This window comes from Eurosta solidaginis, chromosome X, assembly GCF_040869045.1.
Source record: "Eurosta solidaginis isolate ZX-2024a chromosome X, ASM4086904v1, whole genome shotgun sequence".
In the NCBI taxonomy this organism is placed as follows: Eukaryota; Metazoa; Arthropoda; class Insecta; order Diptera; family Tephritidae; genus Eurosta; species Eurosta solidaginis.
In genome coordinates, this window is record NC_090324.1 from 42,865,993 (window position 1) to 42,891,656 (window position 25,664).

General features: G+C 38.5%; 1 protein-coding gene across 1 annotated transcript; it reads left to right on the plus strand.

The window, feature by feature from the left end:
* Positions 1–24,851: 24,851 nt before the first annotated feature.
* LOC137234408 (uncharacterized) lies at positions 24,852–25,661 on the plus strand (the record flags this gene model as incomplete). Its single annotated transcript, XM_067757967.1, has 1 exon — positions 24,852–25,661. A coding segment is annotated over one exon (810 nt), but the record flags the coding sequence as incomplete, so codon positions are not given.
* Positions 25,662–25,664: the final 3 nt, after the last annotated feature.

Genomic DNA, 25,664 nt, shown 5'->3' on the forward strand with positions numbered 1-25,664 from the left:
AACTCAGTTTTGAGGGTAGTATAGGTCCTTACAATTCGTAAATTTTGCTACCAAACTGAAATAAACAAAACAAAAAAAAAAACAAATTTTCTTTTTAAATGTAAAATCAACCAAATAATCGTGGAATTCTCCTCCGATGCAAAAGTACATACATTTCTACATAGTTATGAACCGGCATATAATTTTTTTTTGTACAAATTTAACCCATTTTTCATGGAGCTCTCCCCTTCCTATTAGTCTCCCTACCTACATTCACACTTATGCACATAAATATGAATTTTTTTCCAAATGTAAGTTAAAGAAAAACAACAAAACATTTACCCAACAATATAAGAAAATAACGTCAGCTAGGAATTTTTATGACGCCCGGGTATTTTCAGTAAACTACCTATAGTCAATAATGCTTTTGTCAATTAATCTGCTGTACTTTAATGATATGAATTTATTTGGATATTAAATGTTCTAACTTACATGGTACGTCATTCATGTTGGTAATAGTTTTTGAAAAACATGTTAATCTATTTAAATTAATTTATTACGCTAGAGAATGGAAAGGTTTTCTATTCAATTATGGTTTCGGTCCAAAATTTTTAACCCGCATTGAAGTTATAAACCTTAAAAAAAAAAAATGTTATTTATATTAATTGTTAAAAATACCACTTGTTATGGAATGCCCCTAGCTGATCTTAGTCCATGCACATACACATTTATGTACTTACCTATAAACATATCCTAGTTGTAGTTGAAAGAAAAAAAAAAAAGGGAAAAATAGAAACAAACAAGCAATGTTACCTAAATATGAACCCTAAAAATAAGTAAAAATCGTAAGCTAGTGTTTTTTATGAAAGCCTGTGATGATAGTTAAATTGTAACAACTGCCCTTTAGTATAACAACTTTATACATAAGTCGCTAATAAACGTGTAACGTTAGGGTTGTCCTAAATATTTTGTATATTTTAGTAACGAATATTAAGAATTAAGTTTAATCCTAAACATCTTTCCAAATAAGATTAAGGATTGAATTTTTGATTGTAGTTTGGCAATTAATTATTATGGTTAATAAACGTTGAATTGTTATCGACTTGAAAATATGAATCTGTAAGCTTTTGTATGTTCCTGGAGGTAAATGTGTTGATGACATAAAAGGTAGTATACGCTTTTTTCTGGATCTTCGAATTCTATTCGCATCAAAGATCATGGTAGGGTACGGTAAAGACAGCGAGTGTCGACTATCAGCTTAGACCTCGCCCCAATATTCACTTAAAGAGATGTCCGCTTTCACCTCTTTAGCATTTAAAGTTCGTTGTTTGGTTCTTTTGAGTTGGTTAGTTACCGATCTCGTTTTTTTTGTTTCATTTCGTACATGTGTATCTAGTTTTTGAGTTAAGGGAGTGTAGCTCCTGTATGTAGATTCTGGTTTGGAGTCCTAAAATTAAACTTTATGTAATGACGGTTGAGACATGGCAAAAACCCACCCCATCCCGAAAGAGCTACGGTCAAGAGAACTCCCCCGCCGTGACCTCTCAACTGCCTGTGTGGTTACCAGAATTCCACCAAATGGTAACGTGCCTCTTCATATGTGTATGCGTACATGTATGGGGAATCACACACATATACAAACATTATATACCCGTTATCTTCGGGGTAGGTTACAGCTCATTTTCCTACATGGTGATTTTCCTTTATTTTGTCCCCATAGCTCTCAGCTGAGTATGTAAAGTTCGGTGACACCCTAACCTAGCCTTCCTTACTTGTTTTTATTTTAGTTGTTTTCAAAAAAACATGAAATCACAAATAATGAGTTAACTTTTGTTAAACTTTATGTAATGTCGGTTGAGGCATGGCAAAAACCCACCCATCCCGAAAGAGCTACGGTCAAGAGGACTCCCCCGCCGTGACCTCTCAACTGCCTGTGTGGTTACCAGAATTCCACCAAATGGTAACGTGCCAAGCAGTAAACCACGTAACAATTACCAATTTCTACTTAAATAATATTTTGAAGTAGAGGATTATAAAGATATATAAAGTAATTTATTATAAGTCCTATGCAAGCCTGATGTTATTTATCCAATAAGACTAATAACTTGGTTAAAATATGACATACTATTACTTATTGTACCTTGTTCATAAACGTTAAAATCCAGTTATTGTACCCAATGAATTTTCTTACTATGGTGCCTTATGTAAGCCTGATTTTTAGTGGCTTATTTTCCTTATATAAAAGGTATTATAAAGTAGTAGTTGTTATGATATCCATTGACTGAGCGTGCGATAGGCATACTCAAGGACCAAACAAGCAGCAGTGCTTGTGGCAAGGTGCAATGACCACGGCGTGTGCCTTGGCGTTTAGGCCCGTAGCTTCATCTTCGTGGATTCTTTAACGTGATCACTGCACAGCACTACTCTCCCCAGTCAATTGTCAAACAGAATAATTTAGTTTGCACACTGGGATACACTAGCATAAGAAAAAAAAAATAAACAACAAACGCACTTGCATGCATGGCAGCTCATTGTTGCAACATTTGGTGGCAGCCTCTGTACCCGCCTTACCATTGGCCTCATAGATGTTATTGAGGCCCCGATACATTACCACTAACTTCTGTGTCTCAAACCAAAGAAAAAACAAATTATCTACCCATTGTAACAATTATTGTTATATCAAAATCAATCCATTACAATATTAAGGATATTAGCTTAGTTTGCCTATTGTTTCATAAAAATAGAATAAAAGGTATGGTGTGGTAGAACTATAATTATTCCTACAAGCATACTCGTTTTTTATCTTCAAATTCAATAAAAAGCTTTATATGTATGTAAATACGTATGTGTGTAGATGCAAAAAGAAAAACTCACTTTGCAAAAACAAAATATTTAGCATTAAAAGTCATCAAATTTCACTTAAGTTGAAATTGCATTCGTATATCCGCACATGCTTAGGTACATACAATATGTTCGTACAACAACAACAAAATATATATTTTCTACGAAAAGTATTTATTAAATCTTATAACTAAATATGCATAGGTATGTAGTACGCTGTAATAATTAGGGTATCAAAAAAAAAAAAACAAATCGAATATATATATTATATATTTGGATATATATATTGCATTGGTACGTAGCATCGAAGGCCTTCACACTTGCAGTTGCTGCATTAAGAATATCACAAGCTTTCAAATATTCGTTTAACCAAATATAAATTACCCAACTGTAAGAAATTTACGAATGACGGTAACCATACGTATTAATACAAAATTTTTAAGAGAGATCGCAACAAAAAATTATTTAAGCTAAAATTTGGGTTCAAACCACGTCATACAACACTCTCAAATATGTACAATCATTCTTATTCCTTACAATTTATATTTGTCGCATGTTTGAGAGGCTGCTGTACGCAAACAACAACATAGGCATATGTTGATGATCGCTAGTTACATATTCACGTTAATAATCATTATATGAAAAATGATTATGAAAATCTAAGGGATATTTTAAATTAAATTGTCTTTGTTTTCCACGGTGGGTATAAAATTAAATGGACTAAATCTATGTATTATTTTAAGTTAATTGAATAATCCTCCATTGATTGATGTTTTTATTTGGAAATAGTTATAATTTCAATTTCGCACATCTTTCTTCCATATACATTCATATTAGCAACCTTTTGCTCCATAGTTTTGTTGCATTTAATGACTTTTTTTCGGTATACTAATTTTTAACTTCTTCTTCTTCTTCATATATTTTATGGCCAATTTTACATTTTTCTATATTTTAATATTTAAGCAAATACTTGAGAAATTTTATTATTCTTTTATTTTGAAAATTCCAAAGGGGGGGGGGGGCGGGGGGAACTCTATCAAGCTGGACTTGGAGATAGGTCAAGAGTGGCTCTAGACAGATCTCAGCAACTTTTGCGGGAGGAGAGATGGTTGCTTGTGGTTCGCAAAAGCAACCCACATGCATATGATACAATTTTTCTGCGAGGAATTTTCGAAAGGGCTCAAGGGCTCCGGCCCGAAGTTGACGGCTGCTTTTGGTGCTTTGATCAGATATTATTAGTTCACTCGCGCTATTTAAATTATTTAATTAACTTTAGAAAGCTTCACCTTTTCTTCACTTTTAACACAAAAATAATTGATATGACCGCGACAACTTTTTAAACCATGTTACTTGTTTCAGATCTCCAGAGGAAAGGAAAGGTCATTTTTTCAGGAAATGGTATTAGACCCTTGCATTTCCAAGCCGTGTCAATAACTCAGTTCAAAAATATGTGTTTTTGGCATGAGCTGTGATACTTAAAGTTTTGAAGTCTAAACAGTGTAACAATTAAAAACTAAAAGCAGATATAAATGAAAGTGAAAAAATGAAATTATATTTGCGGCCTTGTACTACGGTACATAGTATTTTGCCTCATTATAAGTATTATTTAAGCCCTATTTTGTTTGGCCCATGCGCTCTAAAATGCGTTGTTATATTCTACATAACAGCTTCGAATAACTTCTTATGAAAAGATTATATTATATGGGCTTTAGGCCTTATACATAATGTTACCTTTCATATAAACCGTATGCTTGACTATTTAGCCTCAGAAAAATAAGTAGTCTAATAAGGAATACCTCACACATCTAATATTCCTTAAAGACTTAAGGACTGACGCCGCAAGAAAGATATGAAATAAGTCTTATATAAATTTAAAATTGTTTGGTTGTCAATTAAGTACGTTGGGTATAGGTATGAGAAAAGTAGAGTCTTGGCTAAATAACAAAAAAAAAAAAAAAAAAATTACAACTTATGGCACGACTTATTCAACTACAATGCTCTTAAATGAAAGGCTGATGATAAAAGTGTATTTATTATAGCAGTGAATAAAAACGAAACATATAAACATATTCGTAAAATCACAGTAAAAAAATAAAACGGCCCTAAAAGCTGGACTTATCATTTTTTAACACGCTTATATTAGCTTCACTTGTTTGTATATTTGTAACCTTAGGCTAGGCGCCCAAGCAGAATGAGGAGATCCCTCTAGCGGCAATTATTGAAGATTCCTAGATATTTTGTGCAAAGTTTTTTCTGTAGGGGCACTCCTTCTAACTTCGGCGTGGTCCAATTTGGGACCTTGTACCTCTTTGTAAACAAGACCATATCCGTCTTATCCACGTTGGCTTTCAACCCGATATTAGATGGCAAGGTATGAATATCCCGAGCGCCCGATCCAAAGAGCTAATCGTTGGAAGGCACTTTCCACTTACGACAATTGCAACGTCATCTGCGTAAGTCGTAAGTTTTACGGGTCCCTCATCGAATGGCCTGAGCAGTTGGTTGATGTCCAGCGTCCTCAGCAGAGATGATATCACCCCTCTTTGCGTCGTGCCCTGCCCAATAATTTCGTGGCCTCGTACAATACCCAGTGTGATGTAATATTCCTGCAATTTAACATGCAGCCTATCCATCTGGTTAAGGATGGATATACTTTAATGTAATTAATACCAGCCATAATCGCCCATTTACAAACCCCGGCAATGTCTAAGAAGACTCCTGGAGCATATTCCTTATATTCCAGCTCTGTGCTTATTACCACCCTATGCAATGTGGTGTCTACCGACTTGCCTTTGGTGTACGCATGTTGTGTTGTGGACAGCAGCTTTTCATCCACGTTGGACTTTATGTATCAACCTCTCAAAAGTTTTGAGCAGAAACGGTGTTAAGCTAATGGGTCTATAGTCTTTGGGATACACGTAACCGCTCTTCCCAGCCTTTGGTAGGAAAGCTACACGCGCAGTTCTCCAATAGTGTGGTACATGATTCAGTCTTATGCACCCATCGAATATTATTTTATGCCATTCCACGACCGCTCTTCTTGAAAGTGAAAGTGATTAAATAACTCGTTACAAAACGAGTTGTGTTTAGATTAGATTGAACTGGACAGTCCATGAGGACCTCACATAGACTGCATGAGTCCGTAGTGTTACCAGAAGTTTGTTTTAACGACCACACTGAAAATCCTATCAAAAAGCAGGACCTATGTTATAAAATAACTCCGTCCTCTTGGGAAATACTAGAAACCTCCTAGGACTTAAGTCACTTGCTACTTTCATATCTGACATCTGTATTACTCCTAATAGCTGGAGTCTTAGCCTGGCAAGCGCAGGGCACGAGCACAAAACGTGCTCTATCTTTTCCTCCTCCAATCCGCACTTCCTACATCTGCATACTGACCAAGCCTAATTTAAAGGAATGTCACGCCAAAAGGCAGTGTCCACTCAGAATAGAAGCAACTTTGTTAGTCTAAGGTTGTAAGACCTACACATAATCTTCGACACTTTACAGCCGCGCTTGAACCCACGCCTTTTCCGCTTGGTGGATCATTTGCACCTCTCGCCTTTATCTCGTCCAGTCTAATTGGGACGTCTACGGAGCAAGTTCCAAGGGATGCGCCCTTTTTAGCTAGTTCATCTGTCATTTCATTCCCATCTATTCCTATATGCCGTGGGACCCAATATAAATGTATGCTTCTCCCTGTCCCGATTCTCACCAGAGACTGCTGTGCTATGCGAGATTATTGCCTCAATTGCTGCTTGACTGTTAATATAAAAGTTAGCACGGTTGCAGCGTAAGCTATTCTCTTCCAGTGTTTCTACTGCTTTCGTTACGGCGAAAATTTCCGCTTCGAGAATACTACAGTAATCCAGCAGCCTGTAAGATCTGCTTATTTCCAGATCAGCACAGTATACCGCAAACCCTACTCCCTCCGCTACTTTGGAACCATCTGTGTACACATGTGTCGCCTTGTCCGCTATTTGCGCACCCTAGCGCCTACCGTCCGCCTCTATTGTAGCCTTAAGATCTCCCTCGAAGCGCAGAAAGGGAATCACGTAGTCGTTTCGTCTTGTTATTGATGACGCTATACTACTATGGCCGTACGGTCGGCGTTCACGCTGCCCTGAGGCACCGAGCCTGGTTAAAGTTGTTAATGCTATGTTCTTTGCTACCAGGTCTGCAGGTGGAATGTGCAGAATGGCATACAGTACAGCCGTCGGGGTTGTTTTCAGGGCTCCCTAAACATTGATAGTCTGCATACCTCTTCTGAATTTTTGAAGTAGGTTGTTTTTTGTGTGGCTTTCCACCAAACAGGAACTCCATAGTATATAATAGGGCTTACAATCGCAATGAGAAAGAGAGGGCGATAAGCCCCATGCTCACCCCAGCATTCTTTCACATGCATTAGTGCCGCTGAGGCCTCCTTCGCCCTCTCCTCCACGTTGAGCTTCCATGACAGCTTACTGCCTAGGATGATTCCTAGATATTTTGTGCAAGGTTTTTTCTGTAGGGGTACCCCTTATAACTTAGGCCTGGTCCATTTTGGGACCTTTTACCTCTTTGTAAACAAGACCATATCCGTCTTATCCACGTTGGCTTTCAACCCGATATTAGAAGGCAAGGTATGAATATCCCGAGCGCCCGATCCAAAGAGCTAATCGTTGGAAGGCACTTTCCACTTACGACAACTGCAACGTCATCTGCGTAAGTCGTAAGTTTTACGGGTCCCTCATCGAATCGCCTGAGCAGTTGGTTGATGTCCAGCGTCCTCAGCAGAGATGATATCACCCCTCTTTGCGGCGTGCCCTGTCCACTGATTTCGTGGCCTAGTACAATCCCCATTGTGATGTAGCCTTCCTGCTATTTAACATGCAGCCGATCCATCTGGTTAAGGATGGATGTACTTTAATGTAATTAGTACCAGCCATAATCGCCCATGTAGAAACCCAGGCAATGTCTAAGAAGACTCCTGGAGCATATTCCGGCGCTATGCTTATTACGACCCTATGCAATGCGGTGTCTACCGACTTGCCTTTGGTGTACGCATGTTGTGTTGTGGAGAGCAGCTTTTCATCCACGTTGGAATTTATGTATCAACCTCTCAAAAGTTTTGGGCAGAAATTATGTTAAGATAATGGTTCTATAGTCTTTGGGATACACGTAACCGCTCTTCCCAACCTTTGGTAGGAAAGCTACACGAGCAGTTCTCCAATAGTGTGGTACATGATTCAGTCTTATGCACCCATCGAATATTATTTTAAGCCATTCCACGACCGCCCTTCTTGAAACTTGTAGCACGACCGGGAATACCATCTGGACCCGGCGATTTAAACTTAGAAAACGTCTTCACTGCCCATTCGATCTTGATATCGGTCACCAAGCCCGACACTACCCGCTCCCTGATCGAAGAGTGAGTGCTATCTGCTGGCTCTTCTAAACCATATCCCGATGGGAAATGTGTATCGAAAAGTACCTCAAGGGATTCCTCACTATTACGTGACAATTCCCCGTTCTCTCTCCCTATTAGTCCCTGGACTATGTTTCCCCTTGCTAGGACTTTTTTCAACCGTGCTGTTTCGCGGGAGCACTCTATAACCATACAGAAACTTCTCCATGAGACTCTCTTCGCCCTGGAAATTTCATGGTTGTAGATACACAGTAGATCCCTGTACTCGTCCCGACATGCTTCGCTTTCCGCGGGCTTTGCTACCTTAAACATTTATTTTACCTGTCTTCTTAGAAGGCTCAGTTCAATGCTCCACCACGACGGCTTTGCTTTTCCTCTGAATCTTCTTAGAGGGCAAGCTTTGTTATACGCATTCATAAGCGTCCTTGTTAGGAATTCATTAGACTCCTCCTGTTCCTCCACATTGGTAACCTCTTTGGGTTGTCCCAATTTGGTTTCTGCCTGTTTCTGCAATTGAGTTCAGTTAGTTAACCTAGGGTTTCTAAATGTTCCTCCCTTTTCTACCCTCTTTAGGGGATGCTGAAGGAGAAGGATGGTCAATTAAGAACCATCCAATCATACCTTGATATATCCCGTTCGGAGCTCAATGTAATATCCAGAACATTGCTGCATATTTGACCAATGTACATATATAGGGACATGTAACAAAATAAAGATTCGCTTCTCTCGTTCTAATCCGCTCCTCCCCACGCAATGTGGTGTGCATGCCTGCTTATTCTTTATTCAAAGGCCACCACTACGTGGTCCTCAGTGGTTTAATTAGGCAGCATATATGAATGCAGCTGTTTCCTTAACATTACTAAAGCTCGGACCCGTCCTTCCGTTTGCGCGAAGTAAACGCCAAATCCGCGTGTTGGAGGTTTATCTGTAGGACTCGCAGCACCATTGGGCTGTTCGTCCCCTCCAGCTCCTTCGTCGTGACGTCGCCGTCCTCCCATTATCCTTTTGGTTTAGAGTTTTCGAGGCCCCCTTCAGCCTCTCGTAAATACTGCACCGGGTGTTCCTCTGCGCGACTGGAAGCAGCATTTGGCTGTTGGTCCTCTCTAACACCTTCGTGGTGACGTTGGCCACCTCCACCTGGCCTTTTTCTCTTAGGCTTTTGAGGTCCTTTTCGACTTCGTCCACTTCCAGCGTGTTAGGATTTTTATCCTCAGGACTTCTTTTCCTGAGTCGCATGTAAATTTTCCCTGTACCAAAGGACATTTTGCCAAGCTGCGTGTAAAATATATCGTACGCCTGCTTGTTTATTTGGAAGATGTAGGTTTGACCTTCCTCCGTAGGCCGAAATACAGTAAGTACCTTCCAATCCTATGTCGGTATGTTCGGATTCTGATTCTGCAGAAGTCGCAGTGTATCCCCCGACTTCAGCACGCTTGGTACCCATACCTCAACTTTTGGTACCGTGGGCATTTGCGCTTTCTCCAACACATTATCCCGTGCGTTCGTGCCTTGCATTTGGCGGTTTGGAACCACTTCCTCCAGCCACCTCCGTTTGGCACCTCCGAGAAAGCCGGAGTCTTAGCGTTAACTCCCTTAAGCACCTCAGAGAAAGCCGGAGTCGTAGCGTTATCTCCCTTTGGCTTGTCTCCTACTTTCCTAGTTGAAACTTTCCTCTGACTCGCAGCTTTCGAGGTAGTTGCTACCTTGCTGTTGGGGCCCATCTGTCTTACAGCTTTGGGCCTTCTTGTCTTGTTATGCGACAGCCCTGCCTCTCGGCTATCGGACTGGGTCCTTTTTGCCTCTTGAAATCAGGCTTATCGCCTTTCACCGGACGTTGCCTCTTCATTTTGCCATTCGACGCTTCTTCCTCCTCGTACCGGTTGCAGAACTGAGGGTTTCTCACAGCAAACGTTTTAACTGTCTTCGACCTATTTCTACCGCCTCATGAGCCCATTCCAAGCGCTCGATCTCCACTTCTGTTGGGTCGACCACTGCCCCCAGGAGTTGGAAAATTCTTAGTGCAGCACGGTACTGCGAGAGAGCTCTCTTACTTCCTCTGCTCCGTACCCTGCTCCACTCTACTACTCCGTTTTCATTTGTATACTTTTCCAACACGGAGTTCATGGAATCAGCATTGCTCTCGCTCCCCGAGCCTGGCGCATCGCTTAATGCGTATTTGTCGTCCTTGGCTTGCGACTCAGTCCTCCTCTTATCATCGTCCTTATTACAATTAAGTAATGAGCTTTTCATCTTGGTCGTACGACCACCTGCCCGACAAAGCGCGCTCAGCCGTCCAGTATTATATATATATAACCGTCCACCATAGCAGCGCCCATCAATACTCCCGAGGTGGCCCGGTATCGGGAAGGCTTTGTTCGAATACATCAGAATTTATCCCATGGCTGGAAATCGTCCAAAAGGCACGATTCTCATAACACCCTGGATTAGGGGGTTGGAGTTGTGCTTATTAGCGGAGACACGATCATCTCTTGGCAGTAGTGTATAACTATAGCTGAATGATCGGTTGCGATGAATAGTGAACACACACACTTAGTGTAAATAGTGGAGAGATCAATTGGAGAGACACATTCCAGTTGCAACTGAGTATAATGAATACTGAAATTTAGCAGTACTAATTTTCTGTGCAACAATCTCAGTGGTGTAGATAAAGTTTAACATTTAGCAGTCCATACAAAACATAATTGTTGAAATAATACGCGTAAAAAAACACAGCTAATATCGAACTGGTTGGTTGGCCACCGTGGTGTGATGGTAGCGTGCTCCACCTACCACACCGAATGCCATGGGTTCCCACCCCGGGCAAAGCAACATCAAAATTTTAGAAATAAGGGTTTTCAATTAGAAGAAAATTTTCCTAAGCGGGGTCGCCCCTCGGCAGTTTTTGGCAAGCACTCCGAGTGTATTTCTGCCATGAAAAGCTTTCAGTGAAAACTCATCTGCCTTGCAGATGCCGTTCGGAGTCGGCATAAAACAAGTAGGTCCCGTCCCGCCAAAAGGGTAGCAACATTTGACTTCTCGAAAATAAAGAAATTAACATTGTGGTCAAGGCACGACTCAAATGTATCTGTGTAGGTTTTCGTTTGTCGGAGCGGTAAGCGTGGCAATGTATGAGTGTATTATTGTATGAACGTATAGATGAAAAATACGGGCAAGCCGAAAAGAAAGTTTAGCAGGTATGTTACGTTCTTTACCACGGCGGTGGGTATAAAGAAGGGGAAAAATAAGTCAAGGGGCCAACTATGCCCAATCGTTTCAAGGATGCCCAGTGCAAGTCAAGTGAAAGTGGTGCTAAGTAAAAGTGAAGTGCACATTTCTAGCCGGAAGTTACAGACTAAATAATTATCGTATTGTGCGAATTAACACGATTTTTAAAAAAGTAGTGCGCGTCGAAAGTGTCCGCGATTCGTTTAGTGAATGCAAGAGCTGCAAGCGGTTCTCAGCAAAATATAGTTTACTAGGTAAGATCATATCTATTCTTGTTTTTTTATCTATCTTTCTCCAGGCATGCTTGACACCACTACATACAAATATACATATGTAGATGAGTATATTGCCATGCAGACATGGAATATATAGGCAACTATGTATATAAATATATAGATACACTTTTACTTTTGAATTTTTCTTAATCGATTTTCCTTTATATTTAATTATAGCACACTTCACGCTTTATTTTTCCTTGGGAAGGATCCCCTGGGCACAGTCTACTTGCCGGAGTGCCACCACAACAACAACAACAATTACGCATGTATTACCCACAACCAAAGCTACACTATATTCTTATTTGCCGGCGCACACCATAACAACAGCAATTGCAATACAAGAACTTGGCAACCTCAACCATAGCATTTTTCACCGCCGTCGCTGGGCTCAACAAGAACAGCGACGACACCGCATACAACAAAAATAGGCGAAAGTTAGGTTCTTTAGTAACATATTCGGTTTTTTTTTTTTTTGCTTTTTGTATTCAAAATTTTTCTAAACTCACGTTAGTTTCATTTTGCTGTTTTGTTTTTTTTTTCTCTACACATACTATTCCACGCTTTGTTCTTCTTTCGCTTTAATTTCTTTTTACACAAAATCCTTACCATCTTTTTGGTACATTGGTTTTAAAGTTTTTTGCATGGTTGCTATCTTCTACTGCCAGTAGTGACTAAGTATAGATTTCCGAGTTTCGAAAAGTTTTTTTGCTTCCCTTTTTTTAATCCTTGAGATTATTTAAAACTATTTATATTTTTTTTTTGCTTGGAACCTTAGCCAGCCTCAAATTTGCCCGCCAATACAACCCCTTCACAAATTACGTCACAGGCCCGAAAATTATGTTGCGTTATTCCAGGGTAAAATATTGTGAAAGGCCTTCCTTTTTTTTACCACTGCCTTGAGTTTTTTTTATCTCTTTCCAATATAGATTCTCAACAGCATGAAGGCGCCTCCATCGAATTGAGTGACTTGGTATGTGAGAAAAGTAATGCAGTTGAAAAAGTAAATTTGAGTATATATGCATGCTTGGGTGTTTATACATATATCAACATGCAATTCAAAGTTGTATTCAAAGTCAAAAAAGGGATTGAGGAATTGAAAGAAAAAACAATCTAAAGAGAATATATGTATATATATGTATATAAATAACTTCATTGATTTACAATTATACATACTTTGTTATTATTCCAAACTGTTTTTTTTTTTTGTTCTTATTTCTGCATATATTCCTTACTTTTCTTAAGATAGGTCAGGGATTAGCCTTCTTGTGGTGGTGATTACATTTGTGGTCTCCACAGTATGAGCAAAAGAAGGGTTAGATTGTTTATTGAATTGAAGTTTTATGCATTAGTTTTTCATAGAAACCAACACATTAGGGTGTAGCAAAAAAAGGTTGCGTTTTTTCCTCTCTTTTTAATTCTGCATTGAATTTTTAATTTAATGTTTGAATTCTTATCCAAAGAGGAAAATTATAATAAATATCCGGTTCCTTTTTTATTATATTGTTAAGTTTTTTTTTATCAATTAGTTGGAACATAATTCCACATGGTAACAGTTTTTTGTGAATTTCATTCTTTTTATTGGCATTATGATAAGTTCCGTTGAGGGAGAAAAAAATCGTCATTAATAAATATGATGTTTGGATGAAAAGATAGTTTTTGAATTATGCAGGGCTAAACATCATTTTTGGTGTAGGTTGTTACATAATTGCTTGTTCTAGGAGAGGAGAAGTGGAGGCTTGGCATGCTTGTAGCCCGGCTGAGGCTCGTCAGCTTTGGGGCGCTGTTCTTGCCATGTCTCCTTCCCACAGTTATATAGCAAAAAAAGTTCATTCCTAGATTGATAAATAACAAGGAAAGGTGATATAGCGGGAGAAATAAACTGTCCGTGTCAGGTTGGAGCCTTCCCACTCCTTCTGTTCACAAGAAGTGAGCAGCCTTTAACTCCACTATGGCTCAGTCCACCGAGTGGAGTTCCATAGTTCCTGACAAACGTCCGTAACTAAGTCTCCAGTGCATGTCCCCCCCTCCCTTAACTGTCACAACTCACCCTGCAACTTGCCACAAGCACAACCCCTAACTAAAAGAAACTTCAACCCATTAACAGTACTATATCTAGTTAATTTCGTAAAAATATACAAAATTCTTTATTAATATATATTCACTTAAAAAATTAAATATCAAAAAAAAAAAAATCTTACTAAATTAACGTTTAATCAATCCAATAAATAAAATTCAGTTATTCCTAAGCATCATCAGTTGGCAGTTCACCCTTACAAAAGTTATTTCCAATTATTTTATTCAAAGTTAATTTATTTATCATTATTCAACGTGATTCTATAAGTTAACTTTCAAAACTCTGATATTGTCTAATGTTCCTTTAACCAAGCATATAGTGATATAATGACTATATGTACATATATAAGCAGCTCGGAATGAACTTTAGAGAGCTTTCATTTAACATTTCTAAAACTAATAGTTACCGTTATTTATTATTAAGAGATCGTAATTCAAGCTTTAAATATAACTTGTGTAACGAATTATTTGAAATAGAGCTTTTACTTTTGGAGAGTACATCGAAGACGCGTGTTAAATTCCCAAATCTGACTGGAAAAGAAAAATTTTTATTCGTTAAGAAAAATTTAAGTGGAGTTTTGTTATTACTATAATAGTGTTTAAAACAAAAGTGTCGGAAGAATAAAACAAAAATAAAAACTAAAACCAAAATCGTTTTATATGCTAAACGGAAAAAATTAATACCTGGCGTGCTGGTATTTAAAAACCAAATTTTGCGAAGCTTTTGTGAATGAAGGAACATAGTTAAAAAAAACGTGCCATTTAAAAACCGATGGAAAAACTTATAAATTTGTGCTAGGCATACTGCCATTAAAATACTAAATTGAACAAAAAATTTGAATTTAAATAAACATTTGTACGAAAAATAACGAAATTTATATACATATATGTAATTGCATAGCGAAGATACTGTGAATAACGGTAACATGATTCTACATAACGCCACCGAGGGCAAACTGGACATAAAACGGTTCCCAACACTAATAACGGAATAGAAATTACCCCAATACACAAAAAAACAAAGAAACACAACAAAATAGATTCAGAGTATAAACGCAGAAAGAGAGCAAGCAGTAACAACAAAAACTCAACATAATTTTTACATCCAAGCAGGTAGGAGTGGGAGTAGTGGGCGCAATAGTTGCAGGCAGAGAATCATCAGCATCAGTAAGCACAAGATCGCGCGCAACGTCAAACGCCAATTATTTAAAATTCATCATCGAACAAATTAAAAGATAAATTAAATATGTACATGTAGGCATGAAATTTATACATGTTTGTAAGTACGTAAATATACCTTTTTATTGTTGATAATAGATTTTTATACGAGGTTTCGTTAGCTACTTTAGTTCATAATAGCGCACAATCCTTATTTTTTTGTTTGTTTTCTTTTGATCACATCAAACACTTACAAAAAATAAATAATCAATTATGGATGCCTTGGAAATAAGTAGATTTAATTTAGTTTCAACTTGTATGCAAAATATTGAACATGTTGACGGAAATGATTCCAATCAGTTTGCCAGATTTCATTCAACAAGTCAACGATGTTATGGCTTCTGTTTTAGAATAATGTAAAAATACTGTGAAGAATATTAACATCACTAAGCTTCTACTAAATAAAAGCACAACAACAATAAGGCAGCCACTCTTATGTAGATCGCGACGAAGAGATAACTCACATACACAAATATGCAGTCATTCGCCGAAGTAGTTACTCACACATACACACGCATATGGCTATGGGAGAAACGTGGACTACAGATATACCTTTATATAGCTGGTACCTAACTAACCACGAAAGCGCTACAACTGTTCGCGAAATTATTAGACCTTAGGAGAAGTGGGTAAACGAGGAAACCGAGAGTATAAAATCAGCGCAAGCTGAGTAATAACGAATGAGTTTTGATTTAAACACGCTATTGGTTGTGAAGTACTACTCCCAAAGTAATCTAAATAAAGACCAGTTTCCAATACTGAATATTGAAGTGATTTATTCAACAGTATAGCGATTCCAGCGTTAGTAGAAAGTGCAATAATAAGCAGGATTTCACAAAATTCTTTACAATTGGTGTCAGAAGAGGAATTGTTGAATAAATTCCGAAGATTTCGAATACAACTTGGATATGGCAAAGTTAAGTGAATTAAGGCTCCAGCAACTGAAAAAGGAGTTGGAGACCGTGGATTGAATACAACTGGCAATAAGATCGAAGTTCAAGCACGACTACTAGAGGTTATACAGTCGGAAGGAATTAATGTGGACGAGTATGTCTTTTATCTTGATGGGGACGAGACAATAACAAAAATTGAAAAGAAAAAGGAAACATCGCAGACAGTTACGAGCACAGACTTGAACATGATATTGGCTGCAATATCTGCAAAAACATCGACAGTAACATCAAAGATGGAAGCAGAGGAGGCACGCGTTTCAGTAATTTCGTCGCAAATATCATCTTAACTCGAAGAACAGAAGACATATATGGCATCTCATCTGGAATCGCAGGAGATTCGTATAACAACCAGGATGGAAACACAACTGAAAAAATAAGAGACACGCAAACCAGTATAAATCGAAGCACAAGAGGAGCGTACAGTTTGAGGAAAAAATCGAGGCCGAGGTAGATGCTTTGAGAGGACGTATCCAGGAGTTGCAACTTAATCGCCCGGCTGCTTCAGCGAGTAATAAGAAGGTAAAAACTCCATCTTTTGACGGTTCGGCTCCTTTCCAGGTCTTTAAGCTACAGTTCAAGAAGACAGCAGCAGTGAACATCTGGAATTCTGAAGATAAATTTGCTGCACTGTTTGCGGCATTGAAAGGGCCAGCAGCTGAAATCTTACAGACAATTCCAGAGTACGAAAGGGACAGCTATGAAACATTGATGAGCGCTCTAGAGAGGCGATACGGAAGCGAACATAGGAGTCAGATATACCAAATGGAGCTACTGAACCGCTTCCAGAGGGCTGCTGAGACATTGCAAGAGTATGCGTCGGATGTTCAAAGGCTGGCACATTAAGCGATTGCGGAAGCACCCATGGAATACACCGAGAGGGTTAAAACTCAGAGCTTTATAAATAGAATACGGGATGTCAAAACGAAACGAGCTACATATGCGAATCCAAAACCAACATTTGCTGAAACCGCATCCCATTCACTGACTCAGGAAACAGCGTCACTTTTGGGTAAGCCCGAATACAAAGCTCAACGCGTGGAAGTGGAAAGGCCAGACTGGGTAGACACAATATTGGAGGCACTGGAAGCTTCACTGAAAGAGTTATCAAATTCTTCAAATGTGGGAAGGCAGGTCACATTGCACGTCATTGCGATCTTGATCCTAGTGGTTCCAACAGAATGTGTGATCTTAAGCACTAAGCTGGACGAGATGCAAAGAACGAGTGAGATGTAAAGATCGGGAGCTAGCTCCAGCTGTTGAATGGTCTGTAATCTCTGTATCGCAAATCGGAAAAAAATCGAGCAGCATTACCGTTGGAGGATATGTGGATGGCAAGGAACGTATAGTGACTGTAGATACGGGCCCATCTCATTCCTTAATCCGATCGAATTGGTCCACAGAAGGGTAAAGCCATTACCTGGAGCACAGTTTTGTGCGGTCATTGGCGAGAATAACCAAGTCCAGGCAGAAGTGGTATGTGAAGTCTTAATTGGGAAGTTATCGGTTCTGCACAAATTCGTTGCCGCAGAAATTGTTGATGAAGTCATATTGGGAGTGGATTTCAAAGTTGACCATGGCATTAGGATCGACATGCAAAGGAGGATTATGCGCTATAAGAACAAGGATGTACCACTTAGTTTCAGTTGGGAGAAAGGGTTTAGCAGTAAGCGAGTGCTGGTGGAGGAGACTCGAAAAATACCACCAAAGTCAAAGGCAGTGAATCGGGCAAAGGTTGATGGAAAGAATGGACCAAACAAATCAAAATCAAAGGTACCTGAGAGAAAAACACTGGCATTAACAAACCCAAATGGACGCACTAAAACGAAGGAAAGAATTTCCCAGATTGAATTCAAAGGTAGTTTCAAGCGAGGGCACACTACTCTTGTGAAATGCCAAAACGATACTGATTATGCAAAGCCAATCCGTCGATATCAAGCTCTACGAAGTAGTTCATTGGCCAAACCACAGAGTGTGAGGGAACGATTCAGGATAATGAGTAGTAAGGTGAAATACAGGTACGACAAGAACAACAATTCGGAAGGTTTCCTGGAGGGAGATTTGGTAGTGTTATACAACCCTCACCGGCGGAAAGTTGTTCAATCAAAATTTCAATGTAGCTGGGAAGGCCCATAGAAAGTTGTGAAGACGATCAGTTATGTCATCTACCGCATACAAACAATTGGGAAACCACGAAATAGAAGGGTGGTTTATTTGGAGAGACTAGCAGTGGTTGGACCGAGATATTTGTCTGATCGGGATTTCTCACCATAGCAAAAAGGTATCTCACCATGGTAATTTTCTATCATTGAACACTAGGGGCACATGTTCAATTTGAAAACATCTAAAGAAGTAAATTGACAATTAATTAATTGTCTAACTGACATTTGGAATTCGTGAAATTTGCAAGTTTTTGTAATGTAATAAAATTGTGCGAATTTCATAGTGTATAACTAAAAAAATGTTTGAAATTAATAATTCGGCGATGATGACATGTAGAACAAAGTATGTCATGCGGCATACTCGAAGATTGCCGAGCAAAGCTCGGTCGCCCAGGTACGTTTAATATTTAAGCGAATACTTGAGAAATTTTATTATTCTTTTATTTTGAAGCTGGGGGGAAACTCGATCAAGCTGAACGTGGAGATAGGTCAAGAGTGGCCCTAGGCAGATCTCAGCAACTTTTGCAGCGTTTTAGTAGGATTATATCTTGAAGGTGAAATGCAGGGAGATGAGGGAGAGGATTGCTTGTGGTTCGCACAGGCAACCTATATGCATATGTTACAACTTTTCTGCGAGGAATTTTCGAAAGAAATCATGTAAATATATGCAAAATTAATATCAAGGGCTCCGGCCCGAAGTTGACGGCTGCCTTTGGTGTTTTTGTTGATCAGATATTATTAGCTCACTCGCGCTATTTAAATTATTTAATTAAATTTAGAAAGCTTCACCTTTGCTTCACTTTTAACACAAAAATAATTGATATGACCGCGACAAATTTTTAAACCATGTTACTTGTTTCAGATCTCCAGAGGAAAAGAAAGATGATTTTTTCAGGAAATGGTATTAGACCCTTGCATTTCCAAGCCGTGTCGATAACTCAGTTCAAAAACATATGTTTTTGGCATGAGCTGTGTTATTTAAAGTTTTGAAGTCGGAACAGTGATGGCAATAAAAATAAAACTATAACAATTAAAAACTAAAAGCAGATATAAATGAAAGTGAAAAAATAAAATATATTTGCGGCTTTGTACTACGGTACATAGTATTGTGCCTCATAATAAGTTTTATTTAAGCCCTATTTTGTTTGGTCCATACGCTTTAAAATAAGGTTGTTATATTCTACATAACCGCTTCGAATAACTTCTTATGAAAAGAGTATATTATAAGGGCTTTAAGCCTTATACATAATATTACCTTTCATATAAACCGTATGCCTGACTACTTAGCCTCAGAAAAATAAGTAGTCTAATAAAGAATACGTCACACAACTAATATTCCTTAAAGAATTAAGGACTGATGCCGCAAGAAATGGTCATATAAAATAAGTCTTATATAAATTTAAAATTATTTGGTTGTCAATTAAGTACGGGGGTATATGTGTGAGAAAGTAGGGTCTTGGCTAAATCAAAAAAAAAATTACAACTTATAGTACGTCTTATTCAACTGCAATGCTCTTAAATGAAAGGCTGGTGATAAAAAGTGTATTTATTATAACACTGAATAAAAACGAAACATATAAACATATTCGTAAAATCGCAGTAAAAAAATAAAACGGCACTAAAAGCTGGACTTATCATTTTTAACACGCTTATATTAGCTTTACTTGTTTGTATGTTTGTAACCTTAGGCTAGGCGCCCAAAGCACAGTGAGGATATCCATCTAGCGGCAAGTATTGAAGACGCGCGGCAGTGATTAAATAACTCGTTACAAAAAGAGTTGTGCTTAGATTAGGGTGAACTGGCCAGTCCATGAGGACCTCACATATACTGAATGAGCCCGTAGTGTTACCAGAAGTTTGTTTTAACGACCAAACTGAAAATTCTATTAAAAACCGGGGCCTATGTTATAAAATAACTCCGTCCTCTTGGCAAATACTAGAAACCTCCTAGGACTTAAGTCACTTGCTGCTTCCATATCTGGCAGCTGTATCACTCCTAATAGCTGGAGTCTTAGCCTGGCAAGCGCAGGGCCTGAGCACAAAACGTGCTCGATCGTTTCCTCCTTCCTACGTCTGCATACTGACCAAGCCTAATTTAAAGGCATGCGACGCCAAAACTCAATGTCCACTCAGAATAGAAGCAACTTTGTTAGTCTAAGTTTGTAAGACCTACACATAATCTTCAACACTTTCAAGCCGCGCTTGAACCCACGTCTTTCCCTCTAGGTGGATAATTTGCACCTCTCGCCTTAATCTCGCCCAGTTTAATTAGGACGTCTGGCTTCAAGGAATGCGCCATTTTTAGCTAGTTCGTCTGCTATTTCATTCCCATCTATTCCTATATGCCTGGGATCAATATAAATGTATGATTCTCCCTGTCCCGATTCTCACCAGAGACTGCTTACGCTCTAACTGTTGTGTTTCTACCATTTAGAATTCAATTCACACTTTATTAAGTTAACTAATTACAATAATTATAAAAAATGATAAGTATAAAGGTTATGATACAAAAGATGTGCAAAACGCGTTCTCGACCAACATTCTTTCAACTGTCAAAAGCGTTCAGTGTTCATGTGTGTATATGATAGTATGATCACTTGCAGGGTTGTATTTGTATCCAAAACCTCCCCTAACACCTAAGAAGCTTCTCAGTTCGGTGAGTATCTCTGCACAGGTTTACGTAGACGGCCGGTCCTTCTAGGTGTTACGCCTGAGAGTGAATCGACCTCAGTAGAGGGTGTAGGTAGTGGTTGCCTTTGCCTTTCTGTTGCATTCACTGCATTTTCGTTAGAATCCGTTGCACCACCATCATTATGTGGTTCGTCCTCGTATAACCCAAATGCTTCCGCTAGTGAGCACTTATTTGTCGACTCTTCTGAAGGTATATCTTTATTTCCCCGTTTGCGGATTTGGTTTGCATGTGCACGGATAACTCTTCCGTTGCTCAGTCTCAAGTTGTACATGACCGCCCCAACTCTTTCTATGATTTGAGCGGGCTTCCAGTCAAACTTGTTATGATGATGTATAGTGACGTAAACCGGTTGCTGTGGTACAAAATCAGAATGTTTAGCACCATGTTTATTATTAAATTGATTTTGCATATTTTGTTTTTGTATGCTTGTTTGTGGTCCAGCTTGTTTGGAATTGCTGGGCAATATCAGGTTTAAGGGAATTCGTATGTTGCGACCGAATAAAGCCTCAGCTGGTGATGTCTGGTTTGGTGTGTTTTTGTTCGGGGTCGATCGGTAAACCTGGAGAAATTATTGTAAATTTTGGACTGCATTTCCCTCTCCTTTTAATTTCTTTAACGCTATTTTAAAGGTGTCCACGAATCGCTCCGCTTGTCCGTTGGACATAGGATAATATGGGCCGGATCGAAGATGTTCGATTCCATTTGTTTCCAGCAATCTTTCAAATTGCGTGCTTACAAATTGCGATCCGTTGTCCGAAACGATGCATTTTGGTATGCCCAGTCTGCAGAAAGCTTCATTCAGCATTTCGATTGTTTTGGTGCTAGAAATGCTTGTTGTTTGAATTATCTCAGGCTACTTTGAGTACGCGTCTACAATGATAAGAAAGTAGTTATTATCTAATGGACCTGCGTAGACAACATGTAGTCGTTCCCAAGCTTCTGAAGGAGTAGGCCTTGCCTTTAGAAGTGTCTTAGTTGGTCGTTTTGCTGCTGATGCACACCTGCTGCAGTTTCGTACCAGGGAGACAATATCATCATCGATATTGGGCCAGAACACAAAACTTCTCGCTACCGATTTTGTGCGTTCGATACCTGGGGGTCCTTTATGTATTTGTTTTAACACTATCCTTCGCAGTTTTGCTGGTACGACTATACGGTTTCCAAACATGAGGCATCCTTCAACTATGCTGAGATTGTCTTTACGATAAAAATTTTTTTTTTAATTCGTCCGTGCCTTCTATAGTATTTGGCCAACCGTCGTTTACAAAATTCATGACTGTTTGTAGTGTTGAGTCTTTGACCGACTCATACGAAACCATTTTATGAGTAATGGGTAACTCTGCCATAGAATCTGAAAGTATTTGGCGAACTTCATTTTCCAGGCAGATTGAAGCTATGACATAATCTTCTGACGGTGTAATATTTTTATTCATTAGCCGGGATAAAACGTCTGCGTGACCAAAGTTGTTTGTGGATACGTAGCTTATGTCGAAGTCATAAGCTAATAGTTTTATTACCCGATACCTTTTTTGTAACCGAAGATAGCCAGTAAAGGTTTGTGATCCGTCTGTAGTTTGAATTTGCGTCCAAAAATCATTTTATGGAATTTGGCGAGCGCAAAAACTATAGCGATACCCTCTTTTTCGATTTGGCTTTACGCTCTCTCTGCTTCAGTTAGCGATCGTGATGCATGGCATATTCTTGAACCATCGGGATACTCGTGTAAGATACATGCTCTGAGGCCGTAGTTTGATGCGTCTGCCGCCACAATTATGTCCAGTTTTGGGTCAAAATGTGTCAACAAAAGATTCGAACATAGAATACTTTTGAGTTGGTTAAAAGAGTCGCGGTGTTTTTGTGTCCATACCCATTTAAATTTTGCTTTCAGTAGATTATCTAAAGGTCCTCGATAGGTAGTAAAGCGCCAAATACACGACACGAACATTTACGCGAACATTCCGCAATCTTGTTCGCAGCTTTGGTCATACACCATGCGAACTTTTGGCCGAACATTAGTTCTCCTTCAGACAGCGATGAATACGGACAACAATTGTGCTGCAGCAATATTGCTCGCTGTGGCAATTAAGCGTAAAAAAAGAGAGAAGATCGTCAAAAAAGAATTTGGTGTAAAGAATGGTTTAAAAACGAGCAGTTCTTGGACAAAGTGAGCTTATTAAAGAACTGGAATTCACGTCACAAAATGATTTTAAAAAGTACGCTCGTATGAGCAAGGCAACATTTGACCAACAAAAAATTTTGCCGCTCATAACGAAACGGGATACAATAATGAGAGAAGCGGTTCCCCCTCATCACCGCCTTGCTTTAACTTTGCGCTTTCTAGCTAGTGGCAATAGCTTTGAGGACTTAAAATTTTTGACAGAAATTGCGCCCCAAACGATTGGGAAAATGATTTTAATAATCGGGGATTGCCGATATTGCTTTTTTAAATGTATGAAAACATTTATTTGAAGCAAGTTTTTAATTTTATAATTTATTTAATAATTTGGGAAAAATTTAAACAACGTGCCATCAGGACGGACAAGGCGACAGCTGTTTCGATTATACCTTGTAAATCTCTTCAAAGCCTTTTCTCCCGGGAGTGGGAGTCGAACTCGCACTCCTACGATAGTTGAAATGGTTATAAACGCATTCAGCTACGTCATGCCTTAGTTGTTGTAAAGTTTTTCCCAAATGCCTTCTTTTTGCATATTTTAATCTTTTACACGTTGCATACTTCGTATGAAATTATGTGTTAAAGCTATGCTTGGTACGGCGGTTTTCAAAGAAACTTTGGTTTTGTTCTATTTATAGAACTACAACGAATTAACAAATTTTGTCTGTTTGTATGATTTTAATAATCGGGGATTGCCCATATTGCTTTTTTAAATGTATGAAAACATTTATTTGAAGCAATTTTTTAATTTTATAATTTATTTAATAATTTGGGAAAAATTTAAACAACGTGACATCAGGAAGGACAAGGCGACAGCTGTTTCGATTATACCTTGTAAATCTCTTCAAAGCCTTTTCTCCCGGGAGTGGGAGTCGAACTCGCACTCCTACGATAGTTGAAATGGTTATAAACGCATTCAGCTACGTCATGCCTTAGTTGTTGTAAAGTTTTTCCCAATTGCCTTCTGTTTGCATATTTTAACATTTTACACATTGCATACTTCGTATGAAATTATGTGTTAAAGCTATGCTTGGTACGGCGGTTTTCAAAGAAACTTTGGTTTTGTTGCTGTTTTTGTTCTATTTATAGAACTACAACGAATTAACCAATTTTGTCTGTTTGTATGATTTTAATAATCGGGGATTGCCCATATTGTTTTTTTAAATGTATGAAAACATTTATTTGAAGCAATTTTTAAATTTTATAATTTATTTAATAATTTGGGAAATTTTTTTTTTTTTTTGGAAAATAGTTACAGAGACTTGTGGTGTCATAATAAGTCAATTGAAAGATTTTATTAAGGTAATTATTTATTGATTAAATTATTTTTTTTCGACTAAACAAGAAAAGTTTCATGTGTACATATGTGTGTCTGAAAATTATTGGTTTTTTGAAGTAACTTGAGGTGACATTCTACTACTGTTTATGGACGAGCCGCTACTTAAAGGAGTCGGAACTCTTATTGTATAATTCTGCATGTGTTGGCGCACCGCGTAGTTAAGTTGCGTAGACGTGTGCATTGGGTATTGCGGAATGACATTTGGTGTTAATATTTGACTTGGGTTAAAAACATTTTGGATTTGAATCGCGTGTCTAAATTTCAAGCAACCTTGAAATAAAACATCTGATATGATTTTTCGCGCAATCGTTTTCTGAGAGGCCTCCATTTCACTATATTGCGAAGCCCACGATTGAGCCAATGAGTCACCTTCTGTGGGTTCGCAGATGTTGGCAAGTCTCTCGCATGCAATTTTAATAAGTGTATCTTCTCCAGAAACTTTTCTTTTGCTTGGTCGAACAGTGAATTCCTAAAAAGAAAGATTTATAAGTTTTTCATTACTTTTCAGCTTCCAAAAACAGAAAAAGATTGGAAGGTAGAAGCGAAAAATTTTGATGCACGCTGGAACTTCCCAAATTGTATAGGCGCAATTGATGGAAAACACGTCAATATAACAAAGCCACCTGGATCTGGATCTTTTTATTATAATTATAAAAAAAATGTTTCCATCATTTTAATGGCAGTGGTTAATGCTAATTACGAATTTTTGATGGTGGATATTGGCACAAATGGAAGAGCGTCTGATGCCGGTCTTTTTAGCGAAACAAAATTTTTTTCATCTCTAAAAAATAAAACATTGAAAATTCCTGACCCTCAGCCGCTTCCAAACTGCGAAGAAAAACTACCATTTGTATTCGTAGCTGACGATGCTTTTCCCCTGTTAGAAAATATGATGAAGCCATTTAGCCACAACACACTCAAGGAAGAAGAAATAATTTTTAACTACAGGCTTTCTCGGGCGAGAAGAATTGTTGAAAACTGTTTTGGTATTTTAGCATCAAGATTTAGAATTCTCCTACAAACTATTAATTTATCACCAGAAAAAGTCACGAAAATTGTGTTAACCTGTTGCTGCTTGCATAACTTTTTACAGAGGCAAAATGAGGAGACGTATTTTGAAGGTGGATTCGATGTTGAAGAGACAGATCCCGGAGCGATAGAATACGCCGATTGGCATAATGACCATGGACTTACAGCTCTTCAAGTTTCAAGTGCAAAGAATGCATCCAATTTAGCAAAAACTACTCGAGAAAAATATTGTAATTATTTTAATACAGTGGGAACAGTTCCGTGGCAGAACAATATATTAAATATAAGAAAGTGAATC